Source organism: Pezoporus occidentalis, unplaced genomic scaffold (genome assembly GCF_034315485.1).
Source record: "Pezoporus occidentalis ecotype Australia unplaced genomic scaffold, CSIRO_AGI_Poc_V1 ctg51, whole genome shotgun sequence".
Classification (NCBI taxonomy): Eukaryota; Metazoa; Chordata; class Aves; order Psittaciformes; family Psittacidae; genus Pezoporus; species Pezoporus occidentalis.
In genome coordinates, this window is record NW_026915847.1 from 3,005,729 (window position 1) to 3,029,384 (window position 23,656).

General features: G+C 39.8%; 2 protein-coding genes across 2 annotated transcripts in view; one reads left to right on the plus strand and one right to left on the minus strand.

The window, feature by feature from the left end:
• Positions 1 to 1,841: 1,841 nt before the first annotated feature.
• On the plus strand, positions 1,842 to 10,055 carry ELMOD2 (ELMO domain containing 2). Its single transcript, XM_062637238.1, has 8 exons — positions 1,842 to 2,204; positions 3,095 to 3,123; positions 4,434 to 4,528; positions 5,338 to 5,467; positions 6,415 to 6,548; positions 7,163 to 7,231; positions 8,257 to 8,390; positions 8,723 to 10,055. The coding sequence occupies exons 1-8, from the start codon at positions 2,051 to 2,053 to the stop codon at positions 8,878 to 8,880; spliced, it is 903 nt and encodes a 300-aa protein (XP_062493222.1). The 5' UTR covers positions 1,842 to 2,050; the 3' UTR covers positions 8,881 to 10,055.
• Positions 10,056 to 16,406: 6,351 nt separating this feature from the next.
• The window catches only part of TBC1D9 (TBC1 domain family member 9), a 50,992-nt gene continuing 43,742 nt past the window's right edge, over positions 16,407 to 23,656 (minus strand). The window contains exons 17-21 of the mRNA XM_062637225.1: positions 22,182 to 22,247; positions 20,878 to 20,964; positions 19,889 to 19,963; positions 19,657 to 19,757; positions 16,407 to 18,704 (exon numbers count right to left, since the gene is read on the minus strand). Of these exons, the coding sequence (XP_062493209.1) occupies positions 17,979 to 18,704; positions 19,657 to 19,757; positions 19,889 to 19,963; positions 20,878 to 20,964; positions 22,182 to 22,247 (1,055 nt within the window). The 3' untranslated portion in view covers positions 16,407 to 17,978. The remainder of the gene's footprint in view (positions 18,705 to 19,656; positions 19,758 to 19,888; positions 19,964 to 20,877; positions 20,965 to 22,181; positions 22,248 to 23,656) is intronic.

The window sequence follows — 23,656 nt, forward strand, 5'->3', positions numbered from 1 at the left end:
CTGGGCTTCCCAAGTTACTCTGTTAGCTCATGCTCCTAATGAACTATCTCAAAGCAAACCTCATTGCACAGGTGTGAACGCCGACAGCAAGGACCTGACCACCCTTCCATTTCCTCATGCTGTTACTGTTTCTCTGCCTTATCAACATCAAACTATGGTGCCCCACTGCTGCTGAAGCCATTCTCGTGATGATGAGTTTTCACCTAGCTATGTTTAAATACCGCAGCAGCAGCAGCGCCCTGCCAAGCTGTTAGATGGAAGGTGTAACACAGTGTTTTTTTCCTGATCTGGATTACTTACTCCACTGTTCACTTACTAGCAAGGTGAGAGCTGTAGCTTACACTGGTCCTGCAGCACTGGCAGATCTTTTTTTCCCAATGTTTTTTATCAGTTTTTGGGCACTGGATCTTTGATATCTTTTCAAGGTATTTTCCAGGTTTTGTCCATCTTGGACCAACTCATACACAGGCAACGTGTGGAACGATCATGCCATCCTGTTACCAGGTAAGAATACTTTTTGATAAAGAGAAATATTTTTTAGTTTATTTTCATCCAGTCGCACTCTAATGCTTTAAAAGTCTGATTACTCACTCAAGAAGTTACAATGAAAAGAAATGACCACCTGCTGCCTCTTAATATGCACCATCTCTCCTCAGTTTTAAAAAGTAGGAATCAGATCACCAAATAACTGAAGTTCATATATCAATGATTCCCCTGCATGAAACTTGGCACCTCTACTAGGAGGGTAAAAATCCAGAGGGAGGATGCCAAAGGTGTTGGTCCACCCTCTGAAATCCCCTGTGGGACACAGGCCACCAGACCTGCTATGTGGCTTTTGATTCGGTGTAAAAGGTACTTCGATTTCCTCATATTGAAAAATATAACAGAATGTTGTCAAGCAAGTCTGTCAGCATCCCTTCAACCATCCCAATTTGCATACAACTTAGAGCAACAGAATTCCTTCTGCTGTCCCCAAGGAGCTGTTTACTAAAATAATCATTAATTATAATACAGTGGAAATACTGACTGGAACTAATTGAACCTTTAGGCTGAAGCTCCATTCAGCAATGGCATTAAAAGTTGGCAAAGCACACTTTTTAGGAAGCATCTGGCCCAGGTAAATCCGTAACACCCTTCTGATTAGCGTTGCCTTCAGCTATCGCAGAGCCAAGCAACAAGCCTCCGAGCATAGTTTAAACACTGAAACAAGCACAAGCAGTCCCCAAACGTATTTTGTAAGGTGCCACGAATGAGTTGAAGGTGGTTAACTAGCATTATCGGGCGCTGATTGGTGGCTCAGGTACGAACTCGGCTGTCTGTGCCAATTCCCCGGTCAGCCCTGGTGTGTCCCAACTGGCAGGCCTGTGCCAAGCACACTAAGGTGTTGGGTGAGGGCCTCTGGACCACCACCTGGGAGGTGTTACCTCTGCCTCTGCCTGGAACCGGCCTAGGAGACAAAGCCTCTGAGGCAGGAGGCAGCTTTACCCGAGCTAGGCCGCCCGCTCAATACGGCGCAGGCCAGCCCAAGTTCTCCACCGCCCTTTGCCCGGGGCCAAGGGAAGGGCCAGGCATTTGCTGAGAGAAGGCAGCTATCCCCGCGGGGGCTCCCAGCGGGGCAGGCAGCCGCGCCGCGACAGCCTCAGGACGGGGACTGCTCCCCCGCAGCGGCGGAAGCCTCGGCTGAGGGAGCGGAACCGAGCGCCAGGCGCCCCGCGGGGTTACAGCCGCGCAGCACCTCCGGTAACCCCCACCGCGACGGGACGGGGAAAGACTCCCCGCTCCCAGCACTTCCGACCCGTCCTCTCCCGCCAGCCATCACTTCCAGGTCGGGGAAGGCGGCTTCCGGCGGGAGGATGCGGGGGGCGGCGGGGCGCCGCTAGGCCTCCGCCACGGTGGGCGCGGGGGAGGTGCCCGCCCCCAGCGCCGCGGGGCGCTGACCATTAACGGCCCATGAGGGCAGCGCGGGGGTGAGGAGACCCGGCCTGGGCGGCCGGTCGCACAGGGGCTGCCGCCGCCGCCGCGCCCCTCCCGCTAACGCGGGGCTTCCGTCATGCAGAAGATGTTGATGTACTTCTGGGGCTTCCTGTACAACAACTACTTTCGGTTCTGGCTGAAGTGGCTCCTGAGGCTGCTGACTCAGAAATGCGAACTGCAGCGGGTCTTAGAGGGCTCGAAGGCGGGTGCGCGGCGGACGCTGAGCATAGGTAATGAATGAAGGGTGCCAAACCGGGACGGGCTGGAAGCCTTAGAAACCGCCTGAACAGCAGTAGCTGGGAACCAGGAGCTGTCCAGAGCGCAGCGTGCATCCACTGGATGGGGTTTTCAGACTTCCTTCCCGGCTGTTCAGTGAGGATTTTCATAGAATCACAGAATGTTTGGGTTGGAAGGGAACTTAAAGCTCATCCAGTTCCAGCCCCCTCCCATGGGCAGGGACACCTTCCACTAGACCAGGTTGCTCCAAGCCCCGTCCAACCTGGCCTTGAACACTGCCGGGGTGGGGCAGCCACAGCTTCTCTGGGCAACCTGTGACAGTGCCTCACCGACCTCACAGGGAAGAAATTTTTCCTAATACCTATTCACAGGCAGTTTAAAGCCATTTCCCCTTGTCCTGTCCCTACACACTGTCTCTGCAGATTTCTTGTCAGCCTGTTTAAGCACTGGAAGCTGCTCTAAGATCTGCCTGGAGCCTTCTCCAGGCTGAACGAGTCCAGCTCTCTCAGCCTGTCTCCATAGCAGAGGTGCCCCAGCCCTCTGATCATTTCTGTGGCCTCCTCTGGACTCACTCCAAAAGGTCCACATCCCTCCAGCACTGGGGGCCCCAGAGCTGAATGCAGAACTCTAGGTGGGGTCTCATGAGAACTGAGTAGAGGGGGAGAATCACCTCCCTCAACCTGCTGCTGGTTACACTTCTTGTGGTTCAGCCCAGGATATGGTTGGCATGATACTTGTTGATTTTGAGATTGAGTAATTTTATTTAATTATGTGTATAAAAGTGATGCAAAATTTTATAACATGCCGCAAGAACATCTATTGTCAATTATTTAAACAATACAGTTCAATTTAACTGTGACATTTACGTTTTTCTGTATTGCAGAACATTCACTGGAATCATCGAAGAATAAGGTAAAAGATACTAGTGTTTAAACTATAATAGAAACTTCTTTCAGAGACAGATCCCAGAAAAGAACATACGCATTTATTCTTTCAGGGTGGAAGAAAGTAGAGGCAGAGAGAACAGTATTTTAGGTTCTGTATGCTAGGGTTAGTCAAGGCTTCTCAAAAATAACCCTATGTTCCTTCAAATGTTTGTTCCCATCTCTCCAAAAGCTTACCCGCTCTTCAGCAACTCGGGCAAGTTGTTATGCAGAGCTTGTGCTCACAGAGAGCGTTAGCTCTCCCTGTCACAACAATCTCTGCTGTTCTTGTAGAAACCAGAAGTGTGATAGAGATTAATGATACGGATAAAGCAATTAAATACTGTGTATACAATGTCTTGAATTGTTGGAAAAAGGTAATACAAGTTTGCAGGTGGATATTGAATGACAAACTCATTCCAAGTGTTCTATGGCTGTTAAACATAAGCTAACACTTTAAACCCTCGAATGAACAAAACCTTGTCTCTTTAGACATTGAGGTGACTGCATTCTGTTTTTCTAGCTGATCACTGGAACATTATGTTGAGAGAGAATTAGTAACTGCCACAAGCATCTTTGTTGCAGTAGAGCCCAGTATGGGTGGGTCTTTTAGCATCTTTTAATGAAATGATTATATCAACTATATTAATGTTAATTTTTAAACCTTTTGCTGTACTGAAATGAAGCTGCTTTGGTGTTAGTATGAATTATGTTAAAGAATGCATTATGACCATAAAAAGTTTGGAAGATGAAGTTAAATTTTAGGTGGGCAGTGTATAGTTATTGTTACTAATATTTGCTCTTTACCTTAGAAGGCTGCAGAATAGCAGTCTCTTACATTATGTTCTTTTGTTTCACTCCAGCATTGAAACCTCAACTTTGTTAGCTCAGCATCTCCTAATTCTAAGGCATTATTTCGTTACTGAAATTGTATCACTTTTACTCCTGGAAAGCTACATTTTTTTCAACTGGATTAGGAATAATATGTTTCAATTCAGCATTTAAAAGCAAAGGAGAACCTTGACTAAGCAACTCACCAACTTTTTATTTACTCTTTACGGGAATCCTGTGTAAATGTTGTTTATAGTCTGACAAAGTTACAAATTATGCTTTTATGTAATTATTGCATATGATATATATGCAATTTGATCCCATTTATTGTCAATTTACAATAAATTGACTGTTCTTTCATAGTAAAGAATATGTATATGGCAAGTATACAGAAGCTGAGAAATAAGAATAAAGTAGAGGATAGACTTTTGCACTCCTCATAAGACTTTTACTATGTTACCTTCCTAGATTTTGAGAAATGCTGTGCATATTGAGGAAGCTGAAGTGGAGAAGTGTGTCAGAGATTTAATGAAAGAAAAGAAAATCAAACAGAAGGATACAGGGTATGTTTGTATCCCGAACAGAAATTCTTCATGGCAGATAATTCTGATTTTTTGGCATATTCTAGCACTTGCTAAATCCGATACAGTATTTAAGCAATTCAGCACAAGTATTTAAAAAGAAATCAGAAAAGAAGGTATTGTCGTGTCCTCTTCTCCTCTAGAAAATAAATTACAAAGTTTTAATTGACATGGATTTAGGATAACTGCATCTCTATCTTGCAAGCTCCTTCTATTACTCCTTATTTCTAAGTAATGTGATTATTGCATTGATTACATGAACTATGTAATTTCTTAGATATATTTGAGAGTATAGTGATGTCTGATGAATGTTTGCATTCTTCTGCATGAGTAATTATGAACAATTGGGAGGAAAAATTGTGAATAGTCAAAATTTTAAAGTTTAATGAAATGCTTTGAAGCTCTTAAGTGTTTCCAACAAAACTTCACTTCAGAATTTAAAAGTCTAGGGGCAGGTGAAGGATGATATATGGAGTTTTCTTGTGTCATCACAGATTTCAGCTAAATTACTTTTTACTTCCATAATCTAAGTGAATAGGGCCTGACTCTGCAGCACTGGAATTGGCTAGAAGGTTTTTAAAGTAGAGATAAGGTCCATGTAGAAGTGTACTTGACCAATATATTGAGGTTTGAAAGATAAAAGTAAAGCACTTCCTAATTCTGGTGTTTACATTGCATTAACATAAGAAATGTCTTATCTGGTAGTTCAAGCAAGGATTTATAGCTAACTTTATGCCAAAAATAGCTATACCTCTTATAAGCTTCTATGCGGTTGTTTATTGTTATTTCAGGTTTAAGACAGATCTGCGTATATCCTTACTGCAGATAACAGGTTATAAAAAACTTTATTTGAATGTGGAAGATCTGAGGAAGATCCCATATGATTCGGATAATGAAGAGCATGAAGACCAATTAATTGAGGTGAAAATAATAATTAAATACAAAAACTGTTTGTTTGGCTTTTCCCCTCCAAGTCCAATAGCTCAAGTGAACTTAATTTATTGGTAGTATTCTTAGCAGTTGGCCTACTAAAGCTCTTTTCTATTTGTGAACTGCTGAGCCGTTACACAAGTGCCACATTAAAATACAACATCAAAGCAAAACAAGCTAGTAAACTAAAGTTACTTGTGCTGGGATTATTTTGTGTGAAATTAGGTGTAACACCACTACATAAATAGCAAAATACTTTTGTAATGGATCACAGAAGGATCCTAACTAAAAATATATTTAATGTTATGCGCATGTCTCATTTATAAACCAATAATTACCAAGTAAAAAAAAAAACAAAATGAAACATTAGTGTTTTCTTATTACTGCATCCCAATCAGTGTCAAAGAGGATAGTTTCATATTGGAAGATAAAAGCTATCAGTAATGTATTTTAGGTAACAACAAATAACAGGAAGGAAATAATACAATACTGTTCCAGGCTTTTTTAAATAGCTTCTACTGTGCAAATACATTAGAATGTCATTTACAATTATCTCAATTAGCTATGCAACTCCCAACATTGACATGTTAAGTAAGCATTCATTGATAGTTTGTATTTCAGCTTATAGCTGTCCTATCAGAAAATGGTGCATAAATTGGTTCTGATGTGAAACAAATCTTTGTCTCTTTAGTCTTGATACAGTGGCTTTGTCTGTGAGGGGAAACGATCACATTTAATGTTAAATGTAATCATTTTCACAATGGTTGAAATAAGCTATTGTAGTATGACTCAGGATTGCTACTGACAGAAAAGAACAGCATGCAGATTGTATTCTGTTCCTTGGTGAATGGTTTCTAATGTGCAGTAGCAAGTGTTCTGAATTACATGACTTGGAATACTTTAGCAGCCGTACATAACATGGAAGCATATTTGTGCAGCTTTGGAATTTGCTGATGCCTCATGAGAATCTGAAGGCCAGAATCACCAAGCAGTGGTGTGACATTGGCTTCCAAGGTGATGACCCCAAAACAGACTTCAGAGGAATGGGACTGCTGGGGTTAATGAATCTGGTGTAAGTGAACAATAAGTATTTAATTTATTTTGTAACAAATTTTCAATATCTGTGTATTTTCTCTAGATAGTGCTGTTTCTAATAAAAACTGAACAGAAGCAAATAGAAATGGTGGCTTCTGTACAATGAAAACTGATATTTTCTAAATAAGTCAACATTTCTAGAGGTTGCACATCTGTGAATGTGCGGCTTAGTAAAGGCCGAAAAGCAAGTTGAGGAATAGAAAATTGCCTGAGACATTTTTTTTGTTGTCATACGATAGATTTGGTAGGTAATAACTTAGAAACTAACTTGTGAATAGCTTTTTAAATTCCTGAATTTCTGTAATGGAAAATAAACAGGTTTGCATGATGTTGCTAAGCTAATTTGTAGACTTGGGTGAACTTCATATTTTTCAGAACACAATTTTTCTTTCCCATCTTTATAGTTCATCCTGAATATAATTTAACTTGCTACCTTTGCCTTGGTTTCATTGTGTGCCATTTTTCAGTCCAGGGTAGTATTCAGCTTTAGTTTAAAGCTGCACATTTTGATGTTGGACATGTTAATTTTATTTTTTTTTGTTAATATATGAGCTTTACATAATAATGCAAGATCCTGTTTTACACTAACAGGTATTTCAGTAAGCATTACACGGATGAAGCTCGTCAGATCCTTTCTCATTCACATCACCCAAAGCTGGGGTAAGTCACTATATTTGACTTTTTCTGGCTTGCTGTGTGTAAGAGCTCATACGAAGATCACAAAGTATGTCTCCTGAAAATAAAGAGGAGAATATTTGTGGGTGTTTCTTTCCTGTGAGAAACCTAACACAGAAATCAATTTAAGGCTAAGGCTGGGAACTATGTACAGCTTGGTTTTCTTTTTTTTTTTTTTTTTTCAGAATAGACTTGCTGGGACAAAAATGTTGCAAAATACTGGCTTTGGCTAACACAGTGAACACCTTTAACATCATAGTTATCCTTATTTGTAGTAGGCTTAGTTTAGAGTTAGAAATTAATACTTTTTGCCACCTTATGATCCTCGTTGGGATGGTAAGATGATCTGTTAAGCTCCCTTTTTTGGCTGGGTTTCTGTTCTGTGATGAATATATACAAAGAGGTGCTTTGTGGTTGTTCAAATTTAACTTCATTTTTGAAAACTTTGTATATTGAAACATTTAGGTCATTTATAGGGAAATATACTCTAAAACTAGGCAGGTACAGAGGAAAGCAGGTAAACCTGTATATATCATCCAATCTATCTAGTTAACTCAGTCACCTACCAAGAATGGGAGGCTTTGATGACTTCCAGCTAAGTAATACTACCTTGCACAACGTGGTCATGAATAAGAGATCAGAGACTCTTAGATCAATGAAATGTTCATATCACTGACACTAATCATTTTTTTTTCCTTCCCTTCCCCCAGAAATGTTTGTTTCAGAGGTCCTTTAACTGAGGTCAATGCTGGTTAGTTTTACCATCTCATTATTGCCTAATGGCAGCATTTGTCATACTATTGTATAGGAAACTAATGTTTTTAGAGAACTTTTACATGGTTGGATGCACCAGGGAACAGAAAGAGTGTTCTGTATGCCAGTGTCAGCTTGCCAACAGCAAGTATCATAAGAAAAATTGACCTACAGTTATCCTAATGCAGACTGTTTCAGGGAATCTTTTAAGTCCTTCAATCCATAAGGTAACACATGACATCTGATTGGTGTTGCAGATATTCTTATGCAATAGTTGGAATCAACCTGACAGAAATGGCATACAGCTTACTTAAGAATGGTGCTTTAAAGTCTCATCTGTACAACATGGTCTTTGGATTGCCGCAGATGGAACACTTCCATCAATTTTACTGTAAGTATCTGTAGCTTCTGTAGTACGGACTACTGGGGAAGGCCTACAATGTAGAGCTTTAGGGTGCTGAAAATGCACCTGATGCTCACACACTGTGCTACAGAAAAGAGATGCATTTGGTGGCTTTCCACTGCAGTCTGAAAACTCAGTATTTGCAGATTTTCTTTTCTATTCATTATTACAGCATCCAAATGCTTGCTGTTGACCATGATGGGACACTCCCTGCGTTACGGGATTGATTAGAGTCTAAATGATTGTTCTAGGTCTAGCTAGATCAAGGCAGAAAATTGTGGAGGTCTTGTTTGCAGGTCTGCATTTTTATTTCTTCACAGGTTACCTGGTTTATGAGTTTGACAAGTTCTGGTTTGAAGAAGAACCAGAAAGCATTATGCACTTCAACCACTACAGAGAGAAATTCCATGAAAAAATTAAGGGACTTCTCCTGGATTGTAACGTGATACTGACCTTAGGAGATACAAAGAAACCTTAACTCCTCTGCAGTCTGTGAGGTTCTGCATCAAGAATGGAGTTATGCATTTGGATAAAAGTCTTGCATGTTCCACCAAAAACTGTTTAATAATAGAACCCTTTTTCTGTCTTTTTTTTTTTCTTTACATCTAAGAAAATAATCAAAAGTGAGTTCAGAAAGCTTGGACAATCAGCCTCTGTTTACAGGTCTTTATATGCTATTCTCCAAAGGACAGCTTTTTTAAAAAAAAACAAAATGCAGAACAAAAACCAACCAACAAGCCAAGACAAGAAATTATCCTCTAATCTCAAGAGCCCCTGGAACATTTGCTTTCACAATTTCTATTATACTTGGTGCAGGGACATGAAGCAGGTATTTATGCTGCATCATGTTTTCCATTAACAAATTTGACTGTTAAATTGTCTTTTAAAAACTTCTTTTAGTTTAAATTACTCTGGTTTTAGACTTTGTTTTCTAGTTCCTAAATGTAGTTGATGGTTCACTCATCAATGTTAGATTTCTCTGTAAAGAAGATGTCCATGAAGGGGATGTTTTAGTTACTTATGATTTTGGAGACAGCCTTAATCTGTCAGCATACTGACATACTTAGGAGAAATTACTTCTGGCTAAGGAAGTTTTCTTATCTATGGCTTTATACCAGGAAATTCCTATGCTTGGAAAAAGCTTAGTTTGGAAACAAACAAAAAGAGCCACAAATCATCAGTGTGAGGATCAGATCCTCCTACTAAAGCTACTCCTTCTAAAAATATTCCTGCTGTAGAACATTTCAATTCTTTCTAACCTGACTTCAGCTGCTCAGGCTGCTTGACTCCCCATCTGTTGTCAGCTCTTCCTTTAGCAGCTAATGGGGTCTTCTCAGTGGGAAGTACAAGAGTTAGTTTAGCCCTTTTATATAGTTCACTCATTAAAAACCTTTGTTGCAGCTGCAGTCCCTATTTTGTGAGAATAAACTCACATGAAGTACAAGTCTTTAACAAAGATGTCTTTTCCATGGAAGGGATGCAACTGTTACATGTTTCTTAATCTTGGCATCCTCAGACAATCTAGTCAATAGGACTTCATATCTATAGTGTGACTAATAATTGCTTAAAGCAACTATAAACACATTTGGTATGATCATTGCTTCATTTTTTAAAAACCTACTATTAAATATAAGTGCCTTCTGCTTTATTCAATCAGTGTTTTATTTTGATTCTGTAACCAGATTGTAGCCTTAGAAACTTGATTTATTTGGGAAAGACGCTGAGTATATACCTAAATAGCACACAGTGGCACAAAATATTTGTATGCTAATATGAGCTTTCATGCCTTTGTTTGTTTTTTTTTTAATCATCTCAGGTAAATTAGTTAACTTCTAGTCAGTGACTAATCATGAAGAGATTCCTGAAGAATATAAATATTGAACACAAGGAAAAAGACAAACCCATTTTTGTAATGAGTATTGTTACACTACATAAGTATTAAATGTATTGTTATAATATGTAATACTACATCTGCTTGGAGATAATCAAACCCCAACTGGGCATGGCCCTGAGCAGCCTGATTTAGGTGACTGCTCTGGGCAGGGGGTTGGACTAGGTGATCTCCAGAGTTGCCTTCCCACATCTGTAATTCAGTGAGTCTATCGAGTAACTAATAACTTCTTGCACTGCATCTATCCAGTTGCTTTTGATTCCTTAAATGTTGGTTGTCTCTTACTTGTGGGAAGACTCCCGATTAGGGTAGCCAGTATAGATGTAGAAGGTAACACAGTTCTGTTTTCTTTTTTAGGATACCTTCCATATAGATGAGAGTTAAACAATTCTCGATTTTAACATGTGCAGGGTAGAGAAGCGTTCCTCTCATCTGTGTTGGGTTGAGGCTGTTCTACTAAAAAAATAAAAGATAATGTGAAGATGCTTGTAGGGAGAATGTTAATGGTTATGCCATGGCTTGGAAGCTGAACAGCTAAACTGACTGATTAGATAACAAAACTGACAGCAGGAAACCAAGTTCTTTTGCTACTCCCAGGTATTTGAGTCCTGTGATTATCACCACTAACAAAGCTGGATCCTGTGGTGAGTGTTCTGGGATTCAGGTCCTGCAGTGGAGCTGTTTTTCCTGACCCTTGTAGATACTGTCCATTCCTAAAACCTGAGGAAGGAGGTGGAAAGTGGACTCTTTCCCAGTGGCTGAGAGGTTAGTTGTCTTACTTTCTAGCCCCAGCTTCTGTCATGTTTGTCTTTGTTAATAATTTTTGCTATTGCTTGCAGATCTGCTTTGCAAACAACATAAGACTAACTTTTGGAATTTCAAAAGCAACCCCAATATGTTTAGCAGCAGGAGGAAAAGAGAGCCCGTTCTTGGTTTTTATTTACTGCTTGCTAGAAAGTACCAAAATTGCTTGAGCCATCCTCTAAAGCACTCCCCTGTGCCAGAGTCTGCAAGCTTTTGATTTTTAGTTATTGCAACAGCTGCAAATTAACTTACATCCTCCTCTTTCCAGCCTTGGAGCTTTCACTCGGCTCCTGGTTCACTGGGAGACTGACATTTAACTACTGCTGAGGCTTTTAAAGCCCAACCATCAAGCTTTGCATTTCCTATCACACACCTCGGACTTCTTAGTGTAGAATGGAGGCTGAGCCTGATGCGATGCATCTACTGTGGCAGTACACAAGGAAAAAAAGTAAACCCAACCCTCATGAGATGAATGAGATATATGGGAATGCATTAGTTTGCATGTAGTAATTAAGGTGAACATTCTGTTAGGCTCCAATACACTTTCCCAGTGAACAGGTAGAATGTGCATGTAGTTTTGTATGCTCAAGTAGCCCAGGCCTCGTGTCTAGGAGTCACTATCTGTAGACTAGTACTGGGTGTCCTTGTTTGCACCAGTCATAGGATAATTGTATTATGGTGGTAGCTAGAAAATACATGGGAAAAAAGTAAAATTGTGTTTAGGGAATAATTGTTTTACTAGTCAGCATTTTATACTAACTGTTGTAGGGCGACAGTCCTAAGGTTATGGTACTGGAGGTAGGCCACCTTTCTGCAAGTTGATATAATCAATTTGTCTATATAATGAATTTGTCTAACAGCAGAATTTGTTGCTTGTGGTTTTAGTCTAAGAGTCTTAAAACCTCGCTAAAATCTTTTGTTATTTATTAACTGTCATGTTTTAAAGTATGTATTACCTTATTAGAATTTGCAGGTACTATTAGTTTTCTAACTTGCTGCCTCTTGAAAGCATTCACAATGTGAAAGCTTATATGCAATAATAATTTTAGTAAGAAAACCCAACAAAACTGAAGACAGTGAGGTGGTTCTCAAAGTATTTTGTTGTTACTACAGGAGCAACTGTTTCGCAAACTACCTCCACTTACATTCTTTAGTGTATGCTTGAAACGTGGTGCCATTCCGTGAACAAATTAATGTGAAGTAGAAGTTTACCACAAGCAAAGTAAAATCTAGTCTTTTAGTAAGTAAACATCATAAGTAAGAGACTTGTTTGGAAAGCAGTGCTATTTAGGAAGGAAGGAACTGAGGAAGTTTTTGAAGTTGTGCTTCTAGGGCACTATGTCCTAAAGGACTGTAGAAATGGGGCCAATTTAAGCACCTCAGCTAAACAGTTTTGGATTTTCGTTCTTTGAAAAACAAAACAAAACATTAAACACATACACAAAGCACCAAGCATTTCCAGATTTTCCATCCTGGCTTAAGTAACAGACATTTTACAAAACCATATCGGTTAGCCTTGGTTTTAAGAGTTACCGTGATGGAAAAGTTTGTGTTTAGTTAGGTGGGAGTTCAGCAGTCAGTATTCTTGGAAATACGGCTAGTGAGTTTGTGGTAGATGTAACGTGTTGTTCCTTTCTGTCATCCTTGGTTTGTGTTGCTATAGTACACTGGTGATCACTCTTTGGGCTGATGTTTCTTGTGCCAGTCTAGGTAACTGTCTTTGTCTAGGGGAGTATAAACAAAAGCCAGCCCAAGACAGGTTGTGGACAGTTTCCTATTCTCACACTGTGCTTAGATAGCTGCGTACTAATAGAAATTTCTGTTTACCGCAGTATAAAAGCAATAATGTAAACTGTGATGTCTGTGTAATAGAAAGATGTTTACAATGGTAGCAAATAAAGAACAAGTTACTCCAAAATACTGTCAATATGAATGTGTTCTGGCCTGCTAGAAACTAGCAGTTTCCAGTTAGCCATGCGCTCAGCTTATCACTTGCACTGCAGTAAGACAGGAAGCTTATCCCATCTTTTTTTGTGGGTGTTTTCTGCTCTGAGAACTTGTTTAGAGTGTGTTACGGTTCCTGGGCTGCTGTTTGTGCCTAGGAAAGGCATTGTTAGGAAATAAACCTGCTGCACAAACTGTTGGAAGTGGTAGGCAGCACAACATCTGTGTGCATGGAAACTGAACTGGAAAATGCAGCAACAGCTGGAAAAAAAGGCTGGCTGCCTCACATGCATTTTCTAGTTTTTGTCATCATCTAAGGTATCTTCCTTAAGTCAAACACCAGAAGAAAGGGACAAGATTTAAATCTGAAATCTCCATGAAAATGGTGTTTCTTTAACTCTGAAGACTGTTCTGATACTATAGAAACACACACTTACATACAATTCCACTTGAAATCTGACATCTCTTGTAACAGGAAATTGTGCAGTGGGTGACTCCAAGTTTGACAGACAAACCAAACTCAACCAAACCTGCCACCCTATATTGGGAGTATCTTGCACTGGAGTTAAGACCAACATCCAACAGTCCTTGTAATCCCAGCACTGAAACACATGATGCTGCTGCTAACAGCATGTCACACATTTCCATTATTAGCCGTATTTCAATGACATGTACCTTACCACAGTTTTGTGATAATTATTTGCTGTTGGGCTAGTTTTTATATTTTCACTATGAAATAAATCAGCATTTTAAATGAGCATTAAAAGTCACAATTACTGCTTGAATTACAAAACATTTGACTCAAGACTGTCTTCTAGTGGAGAGAAAAAGAAACAGCATAGAAGTTTTCTTCCAAGCAGAGGGCAAGGCTCAGCAATAGACACAACTGTTTCACTTCCTTTCTTGGTGTAATGTTACACCTCGGCTTGTACTTAAACTGGGCAGCACCAGTCATGGATCACCCCTCTCCCACTAGTGCATTTTTTCATACAAAAATAGACACAACAGCATCAATAATTTTTACAGTTAATATTGCTGATAAAAAGAAGTCTTCTAGCTACAGTGTACTTCTCTGTTATTGAATTACCAAGAACTGGAATAGGTAAGAGATTATGGTTAAGTCAAGTCCCTCTCAGGGATGCCAGAAGCTTGGAAACTAACAGCACTGGAGCTCAACACACATACAACCCAAATCGGTGGGAATTGGCGAGCTCCCCACCTGTAACTCACCCGTAGAGCCACGGGCACCTCCTCTGACCTACTGCAATGCTTATGCACCAGTATCATCTCCCTGTCTCTTCCACAGCCTCGCACATACCACATCCCATGTACCATACAGGCCTCTGCCATCCTGATTTATGGCATGATACCTGACATCCACTATAACAGAAGCTCTAGCATCTCTGTAGGAGAACCCCTAAGGTGCTTTTCTCTTTACAACAGTTTTGATGTGAAGTTTTCAGTAGGTTTAATCCATCACATAATGAACTTTCTGGTTGCTTGCCCAAAACTCATGTAACACAAACCATCACAAGCCTTAAAACACAACCCTCAGCTCAAACCTACAATTCAGGAGCCATAAGGTGCTACAATGAAGAAAATCAGTACCTCTGAACTTTCATATATTATCAGCATCTGAGTAAATGAAAGACAGATTGGAAGAAAACTCAAGAATGTTTATGGCCTTTTTTTTTTTTTTTTAATAGAGAAAGCTCTATAAAATAAGCTCGTGTTCCCCCATCTGCTGGCTGCCCCTTGGCTGGCAAGCAGCACCCTGTTGCCAATAGGCTCCTACCAAACTAGAAAAGCAGCACACATCGGTGTCCAGTTGTAAATTTCGCCTATGGAGAGGAAGATGACCCTCCTTTTCTGAGCCCAGCTGAGACTAACAGCTCTAACTAAACTTTACAGTTCACAGATAGAAGAGTCTGTATCCCAAAACATGCAAAACACAAGACATAGGCATTTCTAAAGCCATACAGGCTTGCTTTCTGCAACACATACAGGTAAGAGTTAAACATATTCACTCACATTTCCTTGAAGGTTTCACATTACTGCATGCTGGTCAGCTGAACTCCTCTGCAGTTTTCCTCATATCAGCTCCCATGCAGCTACTAAAGAACAGGTCACAGTAGATCTTGTCTCATCAAACAGCCGACTGCCAGGTGGCATCTGGCACAAGCAGCCTTACCCCCAAAAATCTGGGTAAAATCAGCTCACCTGGCTGCTACATATAGCAAAGCTGTTCTTAAAGATAACTTAGGAGCTTTGTGGACATGATCAGGAAGGTAAGGAGCAAAACAAGAAGTTGCCTTGTATAATGGCTCCTGTTACACAGAGATCCACCTGTGGATGCCTCTTGTTGTTAGAGGAGTTGTAACAGCAGAATAACTTGACACATTATGCCCCCTGCCCTGTGGGTGGGATGCAGAGCAAAGACCTTTCAAGATACAGAAATGGCTTTCATCTGGGGTGCGTGCACCTCCAGGAGTATGTGGAAGATTGCCAATAGGCTTAAATTCACTTTATCATGACAGACACTTAAAAGATAAATACTTTAACAATTTGCAAACTTAAAATGGTCAACAGTCTGCTTAAGGATGTTAACCCATAGTACTGAAGACTTCTGTGATAACTTACTCAGCTGCCAGGCATTACAATAAGATGCCAAGGTCAGAGCAGTGTGCTTTAAGTTAAAGCCATATTCTTCAAAGTGGTGATTATGGCTTCAAGTGAACATCAAATGTAAACCAGCCTGCACAGTCTCATATGCAGGAAGGCTATATTGCTTTTTCATACTGTTACATGTAGGCCCTTATATGACTAAATTACAAAGGAGAGAACTTCATTCCAACAAAAGAGACAATCAGCAGTAAGTGACTGAGACAAGGAATATATGGGCAGTGCTCAGAAATTAAGAGCTCTGTTTTGCAAATTAACTTTGTATATACACAAATAGATGGTAACTTGTAAAAGTATAATTCACCAGGGCACATCCATGTCTGTTCTGTCACTGCCATGGTTTGAGGCTGACATCTCAGCTTATCAGAACCCTGCAAAAAACATTCTAATATTTAAAGCCTTAAACTCATGCCAGTGAGATACAGCAAAACAGGTGGATCATGAAGTACCTGGGGGTCCTGGAAAGTCCTAACAACTGTTGTCACTAAATGTGAGCATAGCAGGGAACACTTTAATGACACGGGATAGCATGAGAGAAGCTTGCACGGTTGCTTGCTGCAGACAGAATTAAACACACTGTAAGTGTTAAACACAACCGGGCATAGAAACAACAAACAGTTTTGTTCTGAAACATGGTGTTGAAGATCTAAAGTCATTTGTCTGTGTAAAAAACCACAATCACCTACTTTTCTCTCTAGCACGACTTTAATAGTTAAAAACCAAATCTGTGCAGTGTACTTTATTTGTTCACATTACGTATCGGTGGTTAAAAAAACACTTCATCTGACAGTTTAAAAGCATTCTTTTAAAACAAAAGAATTAAACGTAGCTTCTGCTAAAAAAATCTGCCAGTTCCATGGATGCAATATACAGGAGTATAAAAAAAAAATAAAAAATTAACAATATGCAACAGAAAACATTATCAAAACAGCAAATAAAGATTAGGCATGTAGGCATGATCCCGAACTCAAACAAACATGAATTAAGAAACAACAACAAAAATCATTAATATCTGTATAAAAGAAGCAAGGATTCAAAGTGCAGGTGCTCCAGTTTTCATTTTAACATATTATTCAGTAAGTTGATACAGGATACTATTCATTTTATATAAAGTGACAGTGTTCTCAGTAAGACTTAAACATTCACTTACATATCTTGCAGATTTTTGTTTTTCATTACTGTTACTTTACACTGTTGTAAATGAAGACTTACGCAATATAGGTTTTTATTTTCTTACTCTAACAAGGATATAATAGGTTGGTGGTAAAGGTTAGTTTTAAGAGCTAAGCTATAGATCCAGCCTTAGAAGTGTATATGTGTATATATATATATAATTTTTTTTAAACTTTTAAAAACAGCTTTTGATTTTTAAAAAGAGACTCTACCAATCTGTTCTGGGACCTGCATGTACTGTCTTTGGAGCATACCAACAAAGCTTCCCAAGTTCACTGTTAGGAATACAGCTCCAGGCAGGGTCATGCTGTCAATCTTCCCCCGGTGGCCATAGGTGGGAAAGGACTTTCTGCCTGCTTTGGTGCAGCCAGGGGCACTGAACCCAGGGAAAGGCAAATGGGTTTCTGCCTTCTGCTACAGGAGAAATCATCACATTGAACCGCATTTGCCTTATAGGCCAGCTAAGCTTGGGATGGGCTTCTCACTTCTATTTGAGCGTTCCCAGTCTCAAGCAGTGGAAGTTAGGAGCCAGGCAGGTGTCACTGAATTCATCTTTAATGTATTAAAGAAACATAAAATGAAGCATACATTAAAACCCACTACCTGCTTTGGAAAAAGTTACATGAAATAAAACTGTCCTTCAGGGATGCTGCCTGGAACTTAATTTCATGTGAGGTCCTATTCAGGTTGACAGTGTCCCTTTAAATCTTAGGTACTTTGTTTTGTTTATTTTTTCCCCAAGAATCAGATCTCTCTATAAGCCTATTTTAAAAATGCACATAAATATCAGCATTAAGTTTACATTTAGAAATGAAGGACTAATCTTTACCATTTTATATTGACAGCAAGGTTAATAATACACACACTTTACTGACAACCGATACTTTTTCTCTGTATTTTGAATAAAATTTGCATTTGTGTAACATTTCCCACAGAAAGAGTGATTATACTTTGAGATAGTTATGTTTGCACCCCAACATTTTCATGTTAGTGAAAACAATCATGGTTTGAAAATACCATGGCCTGTGCCAGGTACTAATAAATACAGAATAAAAAAAATAAATAAAAACCCCGACTGCCCTTTATCCCGACATAGTAGAGATTTCATAGTCACTGGCCGAGGTTATTGGTTTCCCCCTCATCCTTATGTTTTTAGCATTAGTAATCCTGGCCATCATGGACACAGGCTTGTCGAAGTACCTCACCAGCGCTGGCTCAGTCAAAAGGGAGGCTAAAAACTGTTCAAAGGTAATGGCCCAGTCTCTGTCAATGCTAGTGCTTCTCCGAAGAGAAGCGGTGTGGTTGCTCCGTACCAAAACGGTGTCTTCACCGATGTCCTCACAGTGCAGCTTTTCTTCTTCGTGCGAACCTGCGCTCAGTACTGAGTAGGAGGACATGGAACTATCATCTTTTGTATCGTCATCAGAAATAAGCATGGAAGAACAGGCTCCGTTGTCCCTGGGTGAAGAGTCTTCGAGCTTGATGTCTTCCATCTGCATGCCCAGGGCGTTGTCGGTGCAAACTGCCTCCTCGTCGTTGGTTCTGAGGCTGCTTTGGAAGGGCTTGTGCTGTTCGAGGGGGTACTGCTGGTGCTCTTTCTTCTGGAACAGCTCACTCTGAATAGTTTTGCTGCAGTTGCTACTGCTGCTATCTGTCTCTTTTGTGGGCTGCACGCTGAAGAGCTTTCCAACCTCACCTATCTCCAAAAGCAAGCTTGTCACAGCAGCAGTAGCGTGGTACAGGTCTTGTTCATTGGGGTCTTCACTGAACATATTGTACATTGTCTTGCACAGTTCAATGAACTGTCCCTAGAGCACAGAGAGAGGAAACATTAACGAGAGAGCAGGAAACACATCAGACTGAGAGCTACTAACTCAGTTTTAAAAGTCTGGCATGGAGGTATGACACAATAGTTCATGTGATTAAACTGAAACTGAAATAAGCTAGGTGTGGTCTAGAAAGCTTTTACTAAGACTGGGCAGCCAGATGTGTTGCCTCTCTCAAAGCTATTTAGAATAAATTGTTGGATCTTTTGTCCCAACACATGACAAATCTATTTCTCTGCAGCCACAGGAGGGCAACAGAGGGTAAGCAGTGAGACACATGGCATTCATTTTAGTGGATTTTCTTGCAGGAATGATGCAAAGTATAGCTAGGGGTCCGATAAAAATAGTAAGTAATGAAAAATGAAAAAAAAAAAAAAAAAAAGACCTGCAGTGCTCTTTTAATTGACCATGGTAACTTAGCTGAATGTGAGCCTTTCACAATTCAAAACTCACAAATTAAATAGGAGGGAGATTTGCTTAAGGCTATCTTAAGTAAGAAGCATTGTTCTACAGGGAATAAATCTCCATATGCTTTGGAGGAAACAGCTGTCCCATGGGTCTCCTCCTCCTTAGCAGCTATGGACCTAAAGGGAACGAGACTGACAGTATAAATTACAAAACATAAAATACATTTTTCAGGTAACATGTACTGGACATCATGTGCTAGTTGGGGATAGCCAGCATCGTATCCCTTTTTGTCTAGAGATCAAAAGAGTATATAATCATTCCTATATACATGTATCTCATTTTTAGGATGTTTTAATACTAGCTACAGTATATTGAAAACAAACTTCCGTATTCAGCTGACTGCTGCTCTGATAAAAACGCACCTGCCTCAAAATAAAATCTTGATTCAGAGTTAATGAATTGAATATTTGTAGGTATGTGAAGAAAAAGTTTGAAGTCAATGAAAAATAAGTATCAGTAGAAGTACCTGATTCAGTTTGGGCAAGTCCTTTGTGTTTTTTGCTTTGGACTTATTCTCTTGGCTCCACATTCTCAGGTAATTTCGATTCTCTTGTGAGCTCTTCTTGCCTATTGTCAACAAATTACCCAGAGAAGCAGGAAAAGTCCATGAAGAAACCTTAAATTAATACTTCCATTTTCAAAAGGAGCATCTTTACAAGATATGAAAGACATAATTCAAATGGAGACACCATGCATACCTTTTTCTGTTTTCAGACTCACTGTAACAAACCCATCATCTACTCCTTGCTTGTTCCTGCTGTCTAGGCCAACAACTAGGAAGTGGAGGGGCAGGGGGGGAGAGAGATTATCAGTGTGGTTTTAGACACATACATACGTTTCACACGTACAGCGCAAAACAAAGGAAATGTTTACACTGCAGAAAACGCAGAGCAAAAAGGACAGGATTAAATGATGACTTTTGCTTATTCTTAAATCTGCTGATAAATTCCATATAATTGATAATATAAATACTAAGACAGGGACCATCTTAGACTTTGTTTATGCAGTACAATGATTAAGCTGTGTTACCACAACACAAACATCTTCTAGCACATTTTATATTTCGTGATTATATTAGTGAAATTTCTTTTGTCTATCAGGACTTAAAACTGCCATCCCTAGCCTATTAATAATTATCTGTATTTTCAAACAACCTTCCTTCCCCCAGTAATCTGAAGGATGAGCAATGTTTTTCTGGAATCAGAGAGAAACTTAGTATCAAATATCTCTAGAAAGAGAACGCCCTTTAAGACAACAGCTATGAGACCCGGCTCTCATTAGGGCACAAGAAGAATTCACACTACATTTTGACACATCTTTCGGCTTCAGGTTTTTAGAAAATTTTAAGTTCTGACCCAAATATATATTGAAAGCCAATATATTTATTCTTATTCTCCACTGAGGCATGCATGCTGTGCACTTTTGACAAAATTACTTCTATTGCAACGCACTGATTACAATACCACATTATTCTGAGAGTGCTTTGCAATGCACAATATAGGGGAATTCTTAGTGTACACACACCTGCACCTCTAAGGATATCAAAATTCATACATACTTTTTTTTACAGAGTATACTTAGTTAGAGTATACTTACAGAGTTACAGTAAAAAAGTAGCTTCCTAAAAAGACATGTTGTTTGAAATGCATTACCTCATCTTTTCATGCCGAAGACAAAAGATGCCTACCATGTGTACATTCTGGTGTGATGTCTTCAAAAAAGTACTGAGTAGCTTCAAAAGCAGAGTCTGGTTCTTCTTGCTCAGGGGATGGATCTAAGCAATAAAATACAATTCCTTCATTAAAAATTCCACCCTTTAATTACTAACTAGAACACATTTCCACTGATATGTTTAGAATGTCAGTTTCTAGAAGTGTGAGGATGCAACGGGTTAGGAGTCATCTCTTTTCAGCTCATAGATGAAGAACAGGACCTGTTCCGTCTCCTCCCTGGTATCCAGTACTAACTGTCTCCCCTCCCTGGTATTTGACTAACAAGGAGCTGTCTGCCTTCAGAGGATGGCTTGCCCATCTTCCCATGTCTGCTTCCATTACTTTCTTCTGCGCAGCTCAGCTTGTCCGCAGCAGGGTATGAACTCTTTTCTAGCTGTCATGATTTGACATGAGCTTACACATCCTCAAATACTGGAGGCTGCATTCTTAAAAATGGATCTCTTCTGTTATAATTCAATAAAATTGTACTTGTTTCCAGTTCGATTACTAACTCACTGGAGCATATACCTCCAGCAAAGCCAGCTGGGAGCAATCAGGGACACATATTCAAAGCACATGAAGGTGACTGTTCTCTCAGAACTTTTAGATACCTTTACCAGAGGATGGGTTGCAACTTTCGTAAACCACGGATTCAGTGAGGACATCAATAGGTTCTTTATGGCACATGTGTGACAAGCCAGCCAGATAGTTCCAGGACATAGTTTTCTTCAGGGACAAAACTGTTTTGAGAGGTTTCCAACCCCCTCTCCAACCTAACTGCCTTTCTCAGTTAGCTGGGTGCAACAGATGGAAAACACATCTTTGAAATGATCTGGAGCTTCCCTGAGCAAACATTTCTATCAGCCCAGAGGGGTAACCACGAAGAAAACCTGGGGACAGAAATGAGCAGCCAGGGCACAGAGGAACGTTTTAAGCTAGATTCACCATTAAATAAAGTGGATTATGGTAAGAAATCTGTAAGTTGAAGAACACTGTATTTGCTGTGCATGGGGGAAGTCACCAACCCCAGCTAAACAGACAAGAGACACATAGATGGCCTGTCTGTGACTGAAGCAATAGAGGACTGCATGAGTGCTTTCAGACCTCCTAAATCTGTACCTGGTTATGGCAGAAGCTCTCATTTTATTGCTTCATAAACAGCTGCAATAAGTCCTGCAAATTAATTTTTAATTGGGAAAGCTAGTGATAAACAACTTTGCTCCAAATTTCTGTTCTCAACAAGACAATAATTATTTCCTAATTAACATCATTTACTTACCGGGCAAAACATGCATTTTATACAGGAGCTTCAGCTTCTCTGTAAGATCTCCATGGCATGCTGCACCTAAAACAGCATTATATAAAGTATATTAATACTCAGCATTCAATTCTATTTATTATTGCTGCAGTATTTTGTTTTAGAAGCTTCTACATTCACTCTGGGAAGAACTGTACTCCCCTTATGGCCTGAGATCACAAGGCAGTCACTTGACTTCTAAGATCATACAATCCACAGTAGAAATAGCAAGAGAACACAGACCAACTTACCCTGAATTTTGTACTTCAACCTTAGATGCTTCATTAAATGTCTATTTTATAACACACAAAAATAATCTGTGATCACCACATTGCCACTCAAATAGGCCTCCAGCTGAAAGACCGCCTTTTTGTGTGGATTTCAAATCTCTTATCAGAAGATCCAAAAACATCACATGATTGAGAACAACAAGATATGGAAAAAAAAAAAAAAGGAGAGAATTTCCAGTAAACAGCATCATTTACCACAGCTACAGATTAGCAATGGCCTAAACTGATGTTCAGGCAATGCTTTCTAGTGATTTATCTACCCCAACCCCTATTCATTTCTGGTCTATGCTACACCTAGCTGTACGAAACCCAAGCGGTCTATCGCATCTTCTCCTTCCACTTAATTAAATGGATATTAATTTTAAAGTAAAAAAAAAAAAAGATAATCAGACTTCTTCATAAATCTTACTTGCTATGATAAGAAATTCATAAACAAACCTTCATTAATTAGGTTATGCAGAGAATTAGTTTACCTTACAGGCTATCATGTCAATTGATGCAAACTGCAAAGTGTGGTTTGGCAAATGCTGACAATCACAGTGTGCTGTAAAGCTTAGCACTCCAGTAACTACAGATATTAGACCAAAGAATTGAGTACATTTACATTAGCTGTTTTGCTTTCAACTTGTTTTTTAATCAAAAAACCACCTTAAGTTCCCATCTGGTGTTACCTGCACACTGTGCAGATAATGTTTTTGCTTCTGGTGAAACTGTGTCTTATGCACCCAGGTACCCCACTGCTAAAGTCAACATGAAATAACTAAAGCACAGAATGGGCTGCAGTTCTGTGTCCTTCAGCAATGCCTAGGGACACATTCACTAACATAGGAATCAAGCCACAGGATATTTGGTGACACAAGCCTACCTGGACTCTTCTCAGATCCTCTGGGTCTCCCCCAGGAGAGGTGAGAAGTTTTACAAAGGGAAGAACAGCCTACTGGAAATTTAAAGAAACTGCCTGACAGCTGCAGGGGCTACCAAATATATGAGACTGATGCTGTATTAAGCAGCAAGAAAAAAAAAAAAAAATCAGGCTACATTCATAAAGACATCATCTGGTACATGTGCCCCTATTATGGAGAGTTAGAAGAGACCTTTGAATGGGTGGACATCTCAGCTCAGGCCACCATTTTGACCTTCACGCTGCAGTATAGGGACAATTTCATA